Genomic DNA, 19,517 nt, shown 5'->3' on the forward strand with positions numbered 1-19,517 from the left:
ATTGCTTCAGTTTTGGGGCTTCAAAATGAAATGTCCCTGGAAATATATCTAATTTCTAGAGTGTTCACTATATCTAGTGTCCTCTGCAGCCGCCCCTTGTTACCTTTGCTGTCACTAGGTCCGCTGTGTGTCATGCTTGTGCCTGGGGGAAAAATGATCTCCAAGCCCCCCTGCCCCCTCATGTCAAGGATTTCACAAATACAATATGAGGTTTTCAAAATTATGTATTTTTGACTAATTATTGCAGCAGACTATTTAAAAGTCAGAGGGCCCTTTTGGATGCCCCTTGATCCAGTTTCCTCTCCCAGTCGGCATCCTTGGGTGCCACCTAGCGCTACTGCTTCAATTTTTGTGTAATTTGTTTCAAAACAAAATCAGATGTAGATCTTCATCCATATAATATTTTTCTGAAATGGTAATAAGATCCATTGAATACTTCTTGAGTTATCACATTCATAATTTCAAGAGACTTCTGTGATCACCCTTCCCTCTGCCACTAATCAGTTCAGTTTTAGTGTGATTTGTCTCAAAATTTCCAGATAAAAAAAAAAAAGTCAAATTCTTTTTGAGTAATCACACTAACGAGATAAGTGCCTGTGGCAGTCCAGTTCCAAAACCATTTGTATTCCCAGTCTGGGGAATACAATAACTCTGTTTAACTACATGATATACAGGCTTAAACTGGGTCTAGGCAGTTTTACCTTCTCTTCAGCCATGTTCCATAACCACTTATCACAAACAGGGTGATGGTGTTTTGAATATTATGTAGTTAGTAATATATTTCTCTTGGTAACTACAAGGAAGTCTGCTTTAAACTCCTGAGACCCCACCCATTCATTTATGTCCATTGTAGTGGACATGTTGTTTTTGCATCTCTTTTCACTGATGTAAGGAAACATATTTATTCCTGTTGTACACTAAAGAGGACATGCTGTGAAATTAAAAATAATTTGAAAAAATCTAAATTGTAAGATGTCTTATTTCCTCCAAAGACAAATAACCTAAAATTGAAGGACACTTTTTTCCTCGGGTCTCAGGAGGATAGAAAATAATCCTGGAACATTTTGAGAATGAAAAGAGATGGCGTAAAAAAAAACACCAAAACCCAAAAACTTAAAATTCTTGCTTTAATGAACCTAACAAAAAAGCCACATTCAATTGTGATTCACAGTGCTAGTTCAACTGATGGTATAGATTCATTTAAAATATTTCAGCATTAATACCAACCATGAAAAAGTCTGAAGAGATGCATGAATGACAATTGTGATACTTTTCACAGAATATGGAAAATATTAATAAAAACATTTATTTAGATGTATTTCGTAAATGTCAAAGGCAGAGAGGTGGTGCTTTTGTTTTCTTTCTGGCATTACCATAATTAACACTTTTAAATCCCCAAAAGTTTTTGTTATTCAATACCCTTTCCTACTGACCAAGGTCCAAGAAAAAGAAAATAAGGCTATATTTTCCTCTGCTTCAACTTTATATTGGATTTTGTTGACAAACTCACTATTAAATGAATGTAAAATCAGTACTGATTACAAACACTGCATTGGGAATATAATTAGTTGAACCAAAGTACACTGAATATGAAACAAAATTTTGTATGAGAAGAAAAGTGCTTTGTACCTCATTTAGGAAAGGATCCAGGGAAGACTAGCAAGGTATATAGCTCTATGACACAATGCTAAAGCCTGCACTTAAAACTGTACAAATAACTAGAGCAAATTCCCAGTTCATTATACTGGAAACAGACCCATAGTACTTAAACCCTTTAGGTGTAGGGTCAGAATATGACCACTAGAGAGGGAGTGAAGAACTTAGAAAAAGAAACGGTGTAAAAAAATCCCATGGTTTCAAGTGGTGAACAAATACTTATCTGAACCCACTTTCCAAACAAATGTATGTTTTCAAATTGCATCAAAGTTAAAAAAAAAAAAAGAACCAAGAAATATTGGAGAGCTTGAATGTTTTTGGGAGAACGTGTCCCCAGGATTAGAGACTATGATGACATTCATGTGACCAGTTAAAATTCTAGTTAAAGATGATTGCAAATAGAACCATATTTATTCCAGTCTATTCAACTACATGGTCAGATATCAAAATCACTTAAACACAGTACCTAACAAATTTTGAACGACTGAATAAACACAATGATTAAACAGCAATATTTTGTTAAAGAGTGGAATTCCAGCTAGTCTTGTGTAAGTTATATGGTCTTGTTTAATAAAGAGCTGAACTTCTACTTGCTATCTGTGAGACTGATGTAAATCCACGTACTCTCTCAATGAAAAATACTGATAATAAAATGTGACAGCTGAACTGTTCCAGGGCCTCCTGAGGATTCAGTTAAGTTGCCATTTAGCACCAGGCATAAAATGATCACAATGACCATTCCTGCACTCTTTAGTCAGCGACTGCGTATTTGGTCATTTCCAGATTAGTTCAGGACTAACTGAACACCACTCATTCATGGCCGAATAACAAAATTAACGCTTAAGGGTTCCTATACAGCAAAAAAAAATAAAAAAAAATAAGCAGCATTGTGAGCTTAAAGGTTCAAAACAAACAAATAAACAAACAAACAAAACCCAGACAAATACAGCTCACTCATGATCTCTCTAATACTCCAAAATCACAAGAGCAAGTCACACTAAATTTTGCGTATCCAATTTACTGGTATATAGTAACAAGAAAATGAGTTTATAAAATCAAATTTAAATATTTTAATAGCATGCTTTGTTGATGGTATTGTGGGAGAACAGAAAAACACACTAAAATAATCCAAACTCCCTGGCAAATTCAGAAATTACAATTAAAAGACACTGATGTTAGTTATTATGGAACAGGATCTGACATATCCCTCAAACCAAGTCACCAGCATTTCACATTATCATGGAATGGGGCTTTTATGATATGGAACCAGTCATACATAGTAAGGACCTTGAAGGACACACCCAAAGCAAGCACACTCATATTTATTAATATAGAGAAATTATCCAAAATCTCCTCTCAAGAAGTGCAAATGGTCACGACTTACTGCTGTGTGCATCTTTATAACCTAATTTACACCCTTGTTATAGTTATTCAATTCTTTGGGTTGTTTAAAAAAAAAAATAATAAGGTGGATCATACTTCCAAGCATACTGATTTCCAGTGAGCTAAAATGTATACTGGAGAGTATATTTTCTATTAAAATTTTAGCTGAAACTGGATAAATTGGGAAAAGAAATAATCTGAAAATATTGGCAATATCCAATAATTAATCCAAGAAAAATTACGTTTGCTGGTCCCCATTTCCCCTTGTAGAATATCTGAGTATAATGCAATATTTATTATCCAGCACTAGATCAGTCCAATTAATTCCACTGTGATCAAAGAAACTAAAGGCAACATATTATGGAGTGCTGTCGGTACTACCAACTTATACATAAAGCAGCCCCCTTGAGCTCCCATTCATATCATATGGCAACAGATTAAGATGTTCAAGACTAGCGTTATGTAAATATGTGCATTAAAAATGATCTCAAAGTAATTTTAGTACAAAAAATTCCTCCCTCCCCTAGTTTGGTACTCTTCTGGACAGGCAATGCAATGACGCTACAGAAAGCCCTGCTGCAGAGCTGGACAGGCCAGTCAGTTTGGGGATGCTGTGCTTATTCCATAGCAGGCAGTCAAGGTGGATTGCCAGTCAAGATTATCAACAAGTACCAATGGGAGCACTGCAGCAATCTGTCAATCTCAGGCCTCTCTGATCTTTGCTGCCAGAGCTGAATTCTCTTGTCGAATGGCTTTGTAGTCCTCTAAGATCTTCTCCAGGTTGCTGAGGGTCTTCTTGCCATTCTCAGTCTCGATCTGTGAATATTTAGTGTTAATGCATGTCTCACTGGACAATAACACTCAAAGCAATGACACACAGCATAACATGTTCTTGGCAGTGTGTTCAGTGGTGCTCAACTGAAAAGAACTAGGCATGCAAGGTCATTCTAGCCCAAGCTGGGCTTCGCCGCCCACCATGTGACTGATTTCTAAGGCCCTGTTTAGACTAATTGGGACTTGTGCTACCCCCAAGGTCAATAAAGCAGTTTCTGGTGGTCTGCAAACACATATTGTAAAACTGACAAAATGTCAGTATCATTATCTTTATGGAGCTGGGGGTGTTTGTGTAACATTCAAGGAGGACCACACATCCAGAGAAAGAAAACTTAAACCCCCCAGGGCTTTAGTCCTTAGTCCCGTGGGATAATGCGGCAGTCGTAGGGGGTCCCAGGTTTAAGAAAAGTTTTGTTCCCACCGCACACAATATTTACTTATGATTGTCCTTTACAAATAGAACTCTGGAACTCACCTTTACCCCTGTGTATAGCCCTCCTATTGGGTCATTCCATTTCAAATCATCACACTTTCGGACTCATCGTCACGGATTTTAACAAAACTTGGCATGTTGATTTGGTCACATGAGTAACTCATGAAACTGAAATTGGGCGTGTCCTGGATCAATATTGAGGGAGATTTAAGCAAAGTTTGAACTTTTTTTTTTTTGGGGTGGGGGGGGGGGGGGGGGAGGAGACGACTATGACTGACTGCCTATATTTACCTTAATATAAGCTGCACAGAAATGTTCCTCATATTGTTTAAAGCTATTGTCCAGCTCTATAGATTGAACAAATAATATGCCATCCCCCTATGAATAGTTACTATGTAATAACTGATTAAAATATAAAAAAATTCAATAACAAAAAACCTATATTTCAAAATTGATCAATTTTTTACTAAAGCTAAATCATAATGTCATGAACAACTCCAGAAAATTTGGTCTGGTTTTTAAGGCAAGGTCTTGACGTAAAGGTAGCATCACATGGTTTCATATCACTAATGGGCCTTTTTATGCCAAAGTGACATGAAATTGTATAACAAGCACAGGTGTAAGTAATAACATTAAGGTTACAAATATGCTACACAAACTTAAGGAAAGCTTCATTAATGTCATTGCAGACACACTACTGAAAAGGCCCACATGGCTGATAAATATGGCTAATAAATGCCCTGCATTCATCAGAGGTGAGTGAGGTGTGCAAATCGGTCCAGTGTAAGTGCACACTTAGGGAATCACTCGACTTTGCAGGCATCAAAGGTTATGTCATGGCTGCATATGATGATAATTGGTGGCTAGGATGTGTTGAAGAAACTATGCCCAGCACTGGACAGTTGAGACTGAGCTTTTTACATCCTCTTGGACCATCACCATCCTATTCATTCCCATGCCAACTTGTTATGGATCATCAGGATGTGCAGACATGCACAATTTCAAAGCTGCATTAAGGCTCTGATGGACTGTAAATTGAGAGTACAGCCAGCCCCCATGCATTCCCACACAGATCCGCGAAAATTACATGTACATGTTTCCTTTATATATTTTATTGAATTGTACTTTGGTTACATATATGACTTCTGTCAATAAGTTTACAGTCCGGTTTGTTTACGCGTTTTACCTTACTGTGAATGCAAAGGAAAACAGCAGCCAATGCCGTGTTCTATGAATTTGTAGCGGTAACATTACTATACTGTAAATGTGCTAGTGTGACAAATATCCGTTAGGCAATACTGTACTCTATTTTCACATCAAACATTTGTTTTATTTATTTATTTATTTTAAAGGTGATGAATTAAGGTAACTTTTAAATGAAATTAAAAGTGTTTTGAGAGCATGACTGGGGTCATATTTAAGGTTTAAACTATAGAAATAAGCACATATTACCATTTTTAGTGACTCGACCAAACATCCGCAAATTCTCCTCATTTGCAACAGGTTCTGCAACCTAACCTGGTGAATGTCTGAGGTCTGACTGTATAGCAATTGTTTATGTTCTTACATTCCCACCTTCCCTTTAAACAGTACTGCTTGTATGTAACTTATGCATTATTACACCAATGTTGAAATGCTTTCCTTGCCCTAGCAGCATAAAAGCCCATCTAGTTTTATTTTTGTTAGCTTTTCAGGTTTTTGACAAATGAAGGTCCCTTTTAGTAGGCCAGTGTCTAGTCAAAAGTGTAAACTAGAGAGGAAAATAAACTATTCTGATTGTACCATTAATTCTCTTTTGCCAGTTACTTTGGCAATATTGTCTTTTTATTAATTTTTAATAGTAATTTAAAATGTTTTAATTTAAATTATATTTCCACAGCTAGTTCTGGCAATGGTTGTAGTTGTCATGAAAAATAATAACCCTGCGCCATGATAACCCTGCGCCATGATAACCCTGCGCCATGATAACCCTGCGCCATGATAACCCTGTACCATGCCTTGATCACTAACTGCTGTTCCGCTACTGCTGACAGCATTGTAAGGAACTGTGGTTCTGATAACATTACTTATGTGAAATGTGTATCTCAGCAACAACTCAAAAACCAAAGGCCAAATTTTCTGGAGATATTCATGACATTATGTAAGGAATAATTGACGACGGGCCGTTGAATTATTAGAAAAATAATGCACACCCGAGGTGGTGATGCGGCCATGACGCGAAGCGGAGTGGCCGTTACACCTCGGGTGTGCATTATTTTTCTAATAATTCAACGGTACGGAGTCAATTATTCCGCTTATACTACGGTTGCCACACCTCAAGACATCGATCAGATGATATATTTCAAGGGATTCGTCCGGTTTTTCTACTTAAATCGCTATTGTGAGTAGGATTATTTCTTCCGCATCTCGTCCAACAACTCTTTTGCTAGTTCCAAAACGTCATTAGCTGTTGTTTTTTTGGTGTTTTCTTCGTGTTTTTCTCCCTCGAGTATGTCTAGCTGTTCTTCGCTGATCGTTTTATGTCTTTTGTTGTTGCTGGCTGCCTTTGATGTCCGCTTCCGTTTATGTTGTTTTTCATCTGGACTGTCTAATACTGCTGCAGCCCAGTTGTTGAAAGTTTCATATTCACCGTAAATATTAAAATTTACTTTCGGAAAATCGTCTGTCATGTTGTTGTTTTTGTTAGTCCTGTGTGCTGTATAGGTACTGTATGCTAATTTCCGTTATTAAAGTTAACTATGCGAAGTGATATGGAACTGTAATACGGTCAGCTGCCTGGAACTACGTTCGCCGTGCGTTTCCCTGAAAATAATTGCACACCTCAGAACGTTCGTCAGCCAATCAGATTCAAGCATTCAACGGTCCCGTAGTATAAGAGCTAATAATTATTCATATGGGGATGGCATATTATTCAATCTATAGAGCTGGACAATAGCTTTAAAGCAATATGAGGATCATTTCTGTGCAGCTTATATGTAGGTAAATATAGCCAGTGAAAGTCATAGTCCCCCCCAAAAAAAAGTTTAAACTTCCAAAGTGTGGCGATTTGTCATGGAATGACCCTATTACCCATGTTATACAAAGCAATAGACATTTTTCTTGACTTGTAAGTTTAAAAAGGCTTTGCTGACTGTGCCTTATTTAATTAACTTCTCTATCACTTTAAAGTCATTCTATAATATTGTCACATTTTTTAGCTCAGTATTCTGAAAGGGATCCAGTACAGAATGAGTCATTCTTCCTTATCTAAAGAACACATGTCTTAATATTTACTTTCATGCATTATGTTAAATTCCCATTCACAGGTCACAGCCTGTAAATATACAGGGCCTGCTATGTGCATTATGAAGTACTACAGAATGTGCTTCGACCTCATTTGGTTCTTTAGCATGGTGGCAGTTCTTACTTACCTGTTCCTCCAGGTCTCTGATTTCTCTCATAATTGTTCCAGTGTCCTCAATGGTCTGAATCAGCTGGGTACAGTTCTGGGATGAACACAAGGCCATTATAATTAGACTGTAAAAGGGACAGGGGTTAAACAGCTGGACTTATGGAAACATGGCTCTATGATAAATCCACTGTAGGGACTGAATTATTTTACTGGATAAAAGAAAATTACCGGATATCAGTAACAAAACAGTTGCCTGCATACGGCAGATGTGATCAAGAGTCTTATCCATTTCTTTTTTTCTATCGGAATTTCGCCAATTCCCAATACTGAACTCTAATTTGAATTGTTTAAAACCCTTTTAACTCTCTCTCCATATTTCACTTCTAGGCATCTCCCACGAGTCAGGACTCCTATCAAAACACATCGGAATATTTTCCCACCAAATGATTGTATATTGACTGCATTTCACATTACAGGGATGACACCAATCTCTCCCTCACCTCATGTAACGCTGCGAGGTACTTGTACGATTTGCGAACAGATTCATCTTTCTTAGCGTCCTGCAAAGAAGCAGACAATCTCTGTTGTTTGAAACAGATCAGGCGGCTAAAAAATATCAAAAAGCACATTAAAAACATAGCTAGATAACATTGCTGAAAATATCTCCAGGGAAGGTGCATAAAACCACAGGATGCTGGTATCTGGCTGGAAGGAAGAGGTGTACTGAGAGTTTCCCTTTTCTGGGTTAGGTGGGAGAAATGAGGAAGTAATGGAGACAGGATAGCTTTGGGGTAAATACAAAACCAACACACATATCAAATTTAGAAGCTGGAATCATGAGCATGGCTGATGAAAATTAATACATGAACCAGAGGGCAATAATATAAGCTAAAATGTTCAACCTTAAAGACTAGTTCATCTGTTACTGCGAAAGTCCGGTCCAGCTTGCCAGTCAGACTGTTGATCTCCTTCTGCAGCTCCTTAGTGTCCGACAAGATCTATCAAGAAAAGAGTAAATATGCTGCTTATCAAAACCTCAGCACAAACATAGGAATCTCTGCAAGTGAATTTAATTTCTCTTTTACCAAGATTCATATTCCAGATTCTATTCTATAAAGTTGTTATGCCACAAATTCAGACGAATGATTTAGATTAACAACTAAAATCAAAGCACAGCAATGGCAAGACTGAATAGACCCAAAAGCCATTTGGCAGAACCTTTGTGATCTCCTCTTTCTGTTTCTTGATGTTGCCAACAATCTCTAGGATCCGGACCGTATATGCTGATCGCGAGACATCTTTGGGCAGGTTCTCGAATTCGGTTACCTGGTGAGAAGCAGCAGCAGAGTCATTACATTTCAGGACCGAATTGCATGTCAAAGGAAGCAGGAGGATAAGGGGCAGGACCTGGCGTGACAATGAGCATGACCTTCATCACCCATTTCTGCACATCCATCCTCCAATCACTCACCAGCTGCTTGTAGAGTCCCTCCTTCTTTTTGGCATCTTCAGCAGATTGTCTTATTTTTTCATGAAGGCCTTTGATCTCAGAAAGCTTGCGTGAAGACTCCAGCTAGAACAGCAATGAAAACCTGATGCATTTTTACGACAGAAACACTCGAGGCATTGGGGAAAACAAACAAGTACATAATGGGGTCACCCGGAGTTCAGGTATTACCACCCAACCCGCTCCGCAGGAAGAGCTACCTCTTGACTGCTGCAGAGCTCCTTCAGTCGCTGCTGCTCCTCCACCAGCGGGGCACGATGCTTCTCCCATTGCGAGGACAGGCTTGCCACCCGCCGCGAGCTGGCATCCACCAAGGCCTGTGCAGACACATGCCGAATATGCATATGGCTCCTGACCAATGTTATGGCCACATAATCACAAAATGCATATTCTGTTAGAATGTGAATAAAACACAGAAAAGTGTACTAAGAAATATTACTATTATTTTTAAATGATACTACATTGGCATCCCATCCACAGTGTCCCCTGCGCTTTCTGTGTGGGCTCCAAACTCACTCTGAACCTAAACCATAAGTGTTGGGCCGGTGTGTGGTTCAGCAGGTTAGGATGCTGCTGTGATCGGAAGTTGACAGTTTGTAATCCCATTCGGCCCTTGAGCAAGGCCTTTATTCCACCGAATGGCCCAGGGACTGTCTGACCCCGTTTTCTCAATTGCATGTTAAACGGACTGCTAATCATCACAGATGTGCGTGTGCTGCTCATCACCAGGCCGGTCACCTGCAGCTTGGCGAGGTTGTTGTCTGCGTCGGGCAGCAGGTCGACCGTTTGCCTCTTGATCCGAATGGTGGCTACTTTCTCCGTGTTACTCTGCTCCTGCTGCTTCAGCTCCTCTGATACCTGTACAGGCAGACGGTCACAAACTGTCGCAGAGGATATATGATCCCGAGACAAAAAAATAAAAGAATTAAGCAGCACAAAAGTGTTTCCATCCTTAATTTTTCAAGCACTTATTCTGGTGACAGTTGGAAGCAGACCTGGAGCTTGCCTCAGATAGACTGGGATACACCCCGGGACACCCCGGACCACCCCGGGACACCCCGGACCACCCCGGGACACCCCGGGACACCCCGGGACACCCCGGACCGGATGCCACTTCCGCGCGGACAAAAACACATGCATTTTATGATTGTATTGTTATGCTATTTCAACATGGCAATACACAAGTCTTATTATACTGTATATCACAGCGATTACAAAAAAGTTTCACACAGAGGAAACACTTGTCCCACAGTGAGAAACAGAACAATGTGTACTTTGCAGTTAAAGCAGAACATACCACACTACAGACCATAACAGATATATAAAATGCAAACAGACTAAATATACTTCAGTGCTTATTGTAGTGGTCACCTTGCTGATTGCCACAGTGAGCTTCTTTATATCCCCGCCGACTTCATCCACATGCAAGGAGAGCTGCTGCAGCTGCTGCTGCATGGATGCCAGCTCCTCCTGCTGCTGGGCCCGAATGTCCTCCTCCGATTGGTGGGAAGTTGGCAGCGAGTTTACTGCTGCTGCCATCTGCTGGACAGCTTTCTCCGGATCCTAAAACAGGCAATTTCGTGAAACTTCATAATAAATCATATCCAGTGATTTATTATGCCGACTGAACGAGTTCTGTTTAAAACAAGAGAGCCCCACACTGCTACCACAAAGGAGTCCCACCTGGGTGAAGGTGAACTTCTCCGTGTGCGTGAAACGCGTGCCCTTGGTGAGGAGTTGATCCCCGACGGTGCCCCCTCCAAAGGAGGGCAGCAGATCCACCAAATCGGGGCCCGACCTCGACGCATTCTGGACGTCGGAGCAGGACTGGGCGGCAGCCCGGAGCTGCTCCTCGATGCGCTTCTGCAGCCGCGCGCGCTTCCGAGCCCGATAGTCCTGCAGCAGCAAGCGGAAAGCAGAGAAAGTGAAAGTTAGCAGCATTTCTCATGTAATTACATTCCGAACATCTCCAATTTGTTATTAAAGTTCAGAGCAGAAAAGAAATGTGACTTAAGAATAAGTACGCTGATTGTACGCTGGCTTTGGTCATCAATGACTGGTTCAGTAAAATCATAGCTGTATAGTAACCTTAAAGTTAAATCCCAGCTACCAGCTGCAATGTCTCATTGAAGATTTTCTCACCTGCATAAGAGGCATACTATGTAGAATTCAACCTAAAAACTAAAGTACAAATTAAACGCCTTATAAAACACTTCGATCGATATGCCAACATAATGACGTCTAATCCTGCGTGTTCTATGTGGGGCGTGTGTGTACCTCAGGACTCAGTCTGGACAGGAGGCCCTGACTGTTCCACTCATTCTCCCATTCCTGGGCAGCGCTGAGGTCCAAGGCATGTTGCTCCAGCAGGGAAGCTGGCACCGAGGAATTCTGGGAAGGCTGGGCGGTCACGGGTAGCAAGAAATCCCTGTAGTAATCCTTTACCTCTGCAAAAGGTCACACATTGACGAGAAGATAAACCCCAGCATGTCACGATTCTGCTGCTACTGTAACAGAAAGAGCACGTACAGATCTTCTCATTGTGTGAGATCTTCCTCAGCGTGAATGCCGATATACCTTTCAGGGTTTTCCCCGAGGATCTTGAACGATGAGGTAAACTCAAGGGTTGAGTATGAAAACCATTAGACAGGCCTGGACTCTGAAACAGACATTTCGTCGATGAGCATTTACCGAACATTTTCCACCAGAAACAGATTACAGTTGGTGATGCCTGTCAGGCAAAAATAGAAAATAAAAAAATCTGACAGCACAATAGAATGGTATGTGGTCTCGGTGTACCTGCATCTGGCAGAGGAGGGGCAGCCGGCAGGAAGGAGGTGCCCAGGGTAAGAACAGCTGAGCTTTGATCTGAGCAGCAATGGACTTCAGCAAGAGGGCTGACTTTCCTGGGAGGGAGATGTGAGGGAGTGTAAATTTATCACTGGTTAATGCTATAAAATTATCTGCCTATTGTACTTTTTAGTTTAGAGTACTTGAACAGTTTTACAAAACTAGGCACAACTGCACAGTATCTGAAGCAAGAAACTCCTAACAACAGTATATCATTACTGTCTGCTGAAAAACACGCGTCTCCAAAAGTCCATTATTTCAGTAGCGTGAAAAATGCATTTTCTCAGAAACTACTTTACAATATAAACCTAAACCAAGGAAAAGAGACATCCCCAGCACCACAAATAGAAACATATCTTTACACATCAGTGAATGTTTTAATGTTTTAAATGTACATACGTAGACTGTTGTCAGTGTGGCAGTGTTAACAAGACACAAATCTCACTTTATATTCACAATTGATGTTAGTTAGTTAATATTAAGTTGTTAAAATCAGCGATATAAAGAAATGCACATAAACGACGGTCATGAATACAAATAACTACTATAAACAAACATACTACTTTAATAGATGACTTCTTAAAACATCTTGGTGAATTAGATGTCAAACACTATCAGGAGACAGAGGACAATGAGTGTATTCCATCTCTGGTAAGTCATGATTGTCAAAAAGTGGACAAACGCAGTTTTCATCCTACTGCCACAATATATACATTAACGGTAAAACAGCAAATACCCTGATGGCGTAAGATCCACTACATGAGATTGTGAAAAACGGCCGTTCGGTTGAGCAATGCACTTCTCTGCATACCAGCAGGTTGGCTGGAGGCTTCCGCACTCTCTCTCGGCAACTTCTCCACCAGGAACATGAGCAGGGAGCGAATCTCGGGCTCATTGCTGTACAGAAAGGTCTGGTAGCCGATTTCCCCTTTGTAGCCAAGGTCCTAGACACACATTGCCATGTCACACAAGCACGGCCACAAAACGTTCCACTTTCAGACTAAAATGTTAACTGGCAGCCACAGGGGACTCTGATGCAGGATGCCAGGAGATAGTCTTTCAGGACAAGACGAATGCTGCCATATGAAAATGATTCCACAAACAACAAGTACCTTAAATGAATTAACAAATATATGAAATATAAGCACAAACTAAATCATATAAGTTCACCAAAGGGTAATCTAAAAACAAAAAAAAGGGTAATTTATATACCACTTTAGATGTACTCAACCAAACTTAAAACAGATTTACAGGATGTACACCTACTGCAGATTGCTGCAAGCTTTACAGCCATTACTACAGAGCATCCCTTACCTGACAAGCCTGAGCTAGACTCATCCCCAGGCGGAAGCGAGCAGACATGCCGGGAGGTAGGGAGGGAGACAGGCCGTTGCCCAAGGCCGGATCAATGACACGCAGACATCGCACAACTGCCTCCACGATGAGCTCACTGGTGAACTGCTTCACACTGTCCACATCCTCTGGAACGTCCCTAAGCAAACAGGGGAGATAGAAGACTGCGTGTATCACTGCTTCACCCTGTTCATACATGCTCCTAAACATAAGAACATAAGAAATTTACAAACGAGAGGAGGCCATTCGGCCCATCAAGCTCGTTTGGGGAGAACTTAGCTAATATCTCAGAGTTGTTAAAATCTTATCTAGCTCTGATTTAAAGGAACCCATGGTTTTAGCTTCCACTACAATAGCAGGAAGACTATTCCATACTCTGACTACACGCTGTGTAAAGAAGTGCTTCCTCACTTGGCCTGTACACACAGCCTGTAGCTCACAGGAGAACACTTTCAACTGCTGGAAAATAGTGAGATGCACATAATTTAGCCTTAGGAACTAGCACTCCTCCGACTAGAGACGTCATCTGAATCCAGCTCTTCCTCAGAAAAGAACAACGTAACAAAGACTGCCTACATGTAGCCTCAGCCATACACTCCACCTGCACTGTGTGAGTTGTGTGGGTCTTACATGAAACACGAATATGTCACCTGCCAGACTTTCACATAGATTAAATAAAACGTAATGATATTCAGGGCAATACACTACCCACGAAATAATACAATCCAGTTTCCATTGCAGCTGTAATAACATAACCAGCATATCGGTCCTCTATCACGCTACTACAGCAGTAGCGCTGCGCTGCACCTGTACTTCTACGTCCACAGTCACAGTCCCCAATAAAAGAACAATTACTACCTATTACACAAGAACACGCCGGCTCTACTGACTAGAATATTACTTTCAAACAACACGCCTAAACGGATCTTTTCTAACTACTTACCCGGAGCAGACATTGAACTAGAAACCAATACAACTACATGTACATACGAGACTAATCAGCTCCCGGCATATAATCAGCTACTGCTAATTTAACGTCAGATATAAAAATCTAACAATTCTGCAGACATACGCTCAAATGACACTAAAAGCCGCAGTAACATGAATGAAACGTGGGATAATGTTACTGACTTTTCTGCAAACAAAATTAGAGTAGCTAAATTGCTAACGGAACTGTCTAGCCTTTGACAAACATCTTCACAAAAAGAAACTTGCCACTAACAAAAACCCAAAAAATATTAATTTGGGCAGCTGGCTACCCAAATGACAAATTAATTGTCAGAGATTTTGTGCGATAATCCTGCTTTGTACCCCGGTTTGCTAGCTGTATAGAAAAGCGACGATACTTACGTTCCAGTCTGTCTGAGTGAATGAATTAAAATCCTATCAACCTCCTCCATCGTATTAAACAGGTGCCTCTTTCAGGTATCTTATACGTTCGTCCTCTTTTGAAAAAAAAAAATCTTACACCATACGACAATAAATTAATTCATTAGTGTCCCAACCTATGTTACTAGGCTGACATAACTGTAGCTATGTAGCTAGCTAACTAGGAACTCTCTGCAGCGTCACACAACAGCTAGCCGAACAAGTTGTTCAGTTTACATTTTCACTCGTTTTCTCATTTATGCAAATTGTATTAATTGTTTGTTTTAATGTTTTTCATTTTTCTTTAACCACAAAAAGATACTTAAACAACAGTTCGCCCAACTGACACTTTCTTAAATTCTACATCTGAATGCAAGCAGGAAATCATATGCAAGGAGGCATCCTTGGCGTTGATATCTGGGAAATTGAGTTCTAATCGCTGAACAAGACGGCCTGAGAAACAGATAATGAAACTGTAATTCCCAAGAAACACCGTTCATTGTGGTCGCATGATACAAAAGGCGTTTGCACGGTGCAGGTTGGGAATTGTAGTATGATGCGTCGGGGAACGAGCTCATGATTTATGAAATGCCCTCAGTGAACGGTTTAATGTTTTAAATATACTGACTTACATGCGAACATACACTGTACACGTGTGCAGTGAATACGTTTTCTAGCTACTCCCTGAATTGTAAAATAAGGATGGATGCATATGATTAAAATAATATTGAAAATTAAATAAAACAATATAATAAGAAAAATATAATGCAACTGTATTTACACAAGGTAGTGTAGGTTAGAAAGATGTGAAATTAGGCAGGAACGTTTGAAACAGTGTGGGGATAACAATATGCAGGTTCCACCGAGATTTGAACTCGGATCGCTGGATTCAGAGTCCAGAGTGCTAACCATTACACCATGGAACCGAGGAGAGGAGTCCTCCTTATGTACGTGCCGGAACCCGGGATCGAACCAGGGACCTTTAGATCTTCAGTCTAACGCTCTCCCAACTGAGCTATTCCGGCACGGACAACCGTGCTCAGAAAACATTATTTAACGTTAGTCACAATTTAAACATTGACATTTAGGATGTATTATACATCAAGTACAAATTTATGAAAAGGAATGTTAGTTTATGTATATATATATCGTCTCAGACCGTGTTGTCATAGTCTCCTTCAATGACATTACCCTCCACCTGGTCCTTTCTCCTACCATCCCATAACCACACTGGATTACTTTTCACTCAGGATCGGGTGATGATAGAGCATATGAGACTATATCCAAACAAATCTGCAGGAGTCCCCGGAGTTCACCTATACCAGGATCACATGAGAGTGACATGGATGGCAGAATTCAAGATTTATTCAGTATTGTACAACCAGAGTTACTGAGGGAGAAACTGTGTTGTTTGAGGATGCAGGTGTGTGTGGCCTCCATTATGGACATTATGGATCTGACTGTAGCTCAAGTCCTTTGGAGTATGCTGGTCCTTGATACTACAGTTCTGTTGTCAGGATCAGTGCTTGGCCTGTCCTGTGCTGTCTATCATTTTCCTGCTTGGCCAGCAGGTGTCACTGACAATCCCATTCCTAGTGGTTAAGTCGTTCATGATTATAACCCACATCTAATCTTTCTCATTCCTAGTTAGCACTAGTGTTTTCTTCATTGTAAATGGCCCACACCTGTTTCTTGTCAAGTCCTATGTATACGGCTCTAGAAAAAATTAAGAGACCACAGCAAATTTTTCAGTTTCACAATTTATGGGCATGCATGTGTGCAAAATACTCCAGCCTGGCTCTTCCCTGTTTCTCATTAATGAAGCGCTTCTTCCTTGCTTTATGGGTCTTCAGTCCTGCTTTTACGAGATTGGTCATCTCTGGCATTAGAAGGTTGCTTCTGCCCTCTACTTGGTCATGAAGGCTAGTTTCTGGTTGTTCCCAGTGTCTTCTGCTTTACTTTGATCTTATATCTATTTAACATAATTATATTTCCTGGCCTTAGAAACACTCCGCCTGGAAACAGCCTGCCTCGCAGTGTAACCTTCTGCTAGTAGAACCATGGTAAACCAGGATTAAAGGTAAGCCATTGTATGTAGATGTTATCAACAATATACTACGTATTTGTGCATCTGGATCTTAAATATATTTCCATATCTTATGTTATTGTTCTTTTTAAGTTTTAGAAATATCAAGTGATCTCTTAATTTTTTCCAGAGATGTATACGCCCCTGCCTTTTCTGTGTTCTTTAGTAGGTCATGTATGTGTTACCTGCCTGAATTTTTATGTACTTGTAATATATGGTTTTGCTCATGTTCCCTCTGCTTACTCTTGCATTCCAGCCCGTGTTTGTCCTCCCTTAACCTACCTGCCTTTGTTTTGACCCCTTGTGGTCTGTTTTGTTACATGTACCTCTGAGCTCTGCTTGAATAAAGTGCCTTGAGTTGTAAGTGACACTGGGATCGTCCTTCCATCACGCCCCATTGTGACATCTATGGCATTAAAACAGATGAAGCCATGCAGCACACATAATACTCACCTTGAAAAGCTACCATTTTGGGGGTCAGTTTTGTCTCTCTAGAAACAGCCCTACAGGGAAGCACACTTGTCAAATTACATAGCATTTTAGATTCTTCTCTCCCAATTCACAACCTAGCCAAACAAAGAAATTAAGAGTCAGTACTTTGTGTTTTTCTGCTGCTGTAACTTTTTGTAATTACCCACATTAAACATACAGTTTTCATCTACCAACGTCAATGAAACACTGATAGATAGAATTTAGCTATATAGATTTTTTGAAGTGTTAGATGAATTTGCCCTCCCTGAGCTAGACCGATGTTTAGCTATTCCTATGTGCAAAACTGAATTTCTGCCAGTTTGTCTCTAAAGGTATATTGGTAACACTTTACTTGACGGGGCACAAATAATATAGCATCATGATATTACTTATGTACTAATTAACCACAAAGTACTGCAAGTCTTAGGTTTACACTGATCTCATGCAGTTACTATGTTTGTTACTCTGTTAATTCTGTAAACCTTTGTGAACTACTGAAGGAACAAGTCGTGAATAACACAAGTGAAATACTGATCTCATGTTTGTCCATTATTAATGTTTGTCTATTATTAATATTATCTCAAGCAGTGACTACATGATTTGAACTTCAGTAGTAACTGAGTTATTATTAAGTATTTGTGCCCCATTAATTTACCAAGTGTTACCAGTGTGGGTATCATTTCCAACGCTCTGCAGCCTGCATCGTCCAAACAGATTTAGCATGAAGATGTGTTGACACACTTGGGGAAACCAAATGCTATCAGCTAGATCTGGCAGAGCTGTTGACTAAATTAATCCTCCAAAAAGCAAACAGAAAAGCTGAATGTAAAATGACTTTCAGATTTTGAAAGCAGTTATTTGATGTGAATGGAATCAGCATAAAAGTACTAATGTTATAGCCTCTGTCATTTCAGTTGCTTGAAAAATCTTTTTTTTTTTAAGCAAATCTTTTTTTAATTTAACTAGAGATATCAAATTTCAGCATGCTTATGATGTGTCTATACTTACACACAAGGGCATAACTTTGGGTTGAGCATTGCAGGGGTTGAGGTCTCTACCCATTTAAGAGGGTCAAGGGGTTTGTATTTGTTGGTTGATCATTGGGGGGGGGGGGTTACAATCCCCCCCACCCCTCATAATTTACGCCCATGCTTACACAATATGCTTAGTTAGGGTAAGCCATTGTATGTAGATGTTATCAACAATATACTATGTATTTGTGCATCTGGATTGAATGCATCTTAAATATATTTCCATATCTTATGTTATTGTTCTTTTTAAGTGGTGAGAGGCAACAGAAACAAATTTGTGTCCCAGAGTGATCTTAAACTATTGACGCATTTTTCATCTTGTTAGTTCAGCTTCGCAAATGTATATTTATTTATCCATTTTTGGAAACCATTCATCAAAGTAGAGCAACGACAATCCCGAACCAAGTCCAGGAAGTAACCTTGAAATAGTTCAGGGTAAAACCCAGACAGCTTGTCGGTCTTTGTTGTCTGATACTTAGTGTAAGCTTTTCAGAACTGCTGGTCTCCCTAGGCCTACCTATGGATATGAGGTTCTATGCAAACCCATAACCCTGGAGCCCTGGAGATGGGCAGCCCAAGCTGCTGAGGCACTGTGCCACCCAGATATCGCTGTGCCACCCAGATATCGCCCTGCCTAATGTGTGATCCCAAGCTTCTTAATGCTGTCTCTAAGTGGCAGTATTGCACCACGGAAATCTGGCAAATCAGTTTTATTTTTTGTACTTTTTCTTGGACACCCTTACTAAAAGTGTGACTTATGAAACTTTTGCTTTATCCTATACAGCTTTTTTGTTTATTGGCAGCGATGTGTTTTATTAATGGTGCTTATCTGGGAAGTGATCATTTACTGAAGCAATAGGGCAGTCTCTTGCAGTAAATTCTTTGTTACATTCTTTTACTGTAGTGAATCAATTCTAAAATTTGCATCGTGTTTAACACTAAATTGTTTAACATTTATTTATTCCTATTTAAAATAATTTCCTGGTTTTGTCTGGAATGTCTTTATTACAGCATTCCTACTACATTATTCTTTTAACATTTTCTTGGTAGTATCGCTACCATTTGTAGGGCCCAATTCAATTCATAAAACTCAGAAAACTTGAGAAATTAGTCCAGCTTTTATGCAGCAGCAGTTTAATTATCTGAGCATATTT

The 19,517-nt window shown here is 40.0% G+C and overlaps 1 protein-coding gene and 2 non-coding genes across 3 annotated transcripts; all 3 read right to left on the reverse strand.

The window, feature by feature from the left end:
• Window positions 1–1,113: 1,113 nt before the first annotated feature.
• On the reverse strand, window positions 1,114–15,189 carry ccdc22 (CCC complex scaffolding subunit CCDC22). The gene is made up of 16 exons (XM_023819319.2): window positions 14,758–15,189; window positions 13,369–13,546; window positions 12,866–12,998; window positions 12,004–12,110; window positions 11,782–11,863; window positions 11,482–11,651; window positions 10,888–11,100; window positions 10,576–10,767; window positions 9,943–10,062; window positions 9,405–9,521; window positions 9,169–9,270; window positions 8,916–9,023; window positions 8,600–8,695; window positions 8,198–8,257; window positions 7,717–7,791; window positions 1,114–3,855 (listed from the first exon to the last, which is right to left on the reverse strand). The coding sequence occupies exons 1-16, from the start codon at window positions 14,805–14,807 to the stop codon at window positions 3,742–3,744; spliced, it is 1,917 nt and encodes a 638-aa protein (XP_023675087.2). The 5' UTR covers window positions 14,808–15,189; the 3' UTR covers window positions 1,114–3,741.
• A 440-nt stretch (window positions 15,190–15,629) lies between these two features.
• On the reverse strand, window positions 15,630–15,701 carry trnaq-cug (transfer RNA glutamine (anticodon CUG)). The gene has a single exon. It is a non-coding gene; the product is annotated as a tRNA-Gln (tRNA).
• Window positions 15,702–15,727: 26 nt separating this feature from the next.
• Window positions 15,728–15,800, reverse strand: trnaf-gaa (transfer RNA phenylalanine (anticodon GAA)). Its single transcript has one exon. It is a non-coding gene; the product is annotated as a tRNA-Phe (tRNA).
• Between the last annotated feature and the right edge of the window lie 3,717 nt (window positions 15,801–19,517).

This window comes from Paramormyrops kingsleyae, chromosome 6 (assembly GCF_048594095.1).
Source record: "Paramormyrops kingsleyae isolate MSU_618 chromosome 6, PKINGS_0.4, whole genome shotgun sequence".
Taxonomy (NCBI): domain Eukaryota; kingdom Metazoa; phylum Chordata; class Actinopteri; order Osteoglossiformes; family Mormyridae; genus Paramormyrops; species Paramormyrops kingsleyae.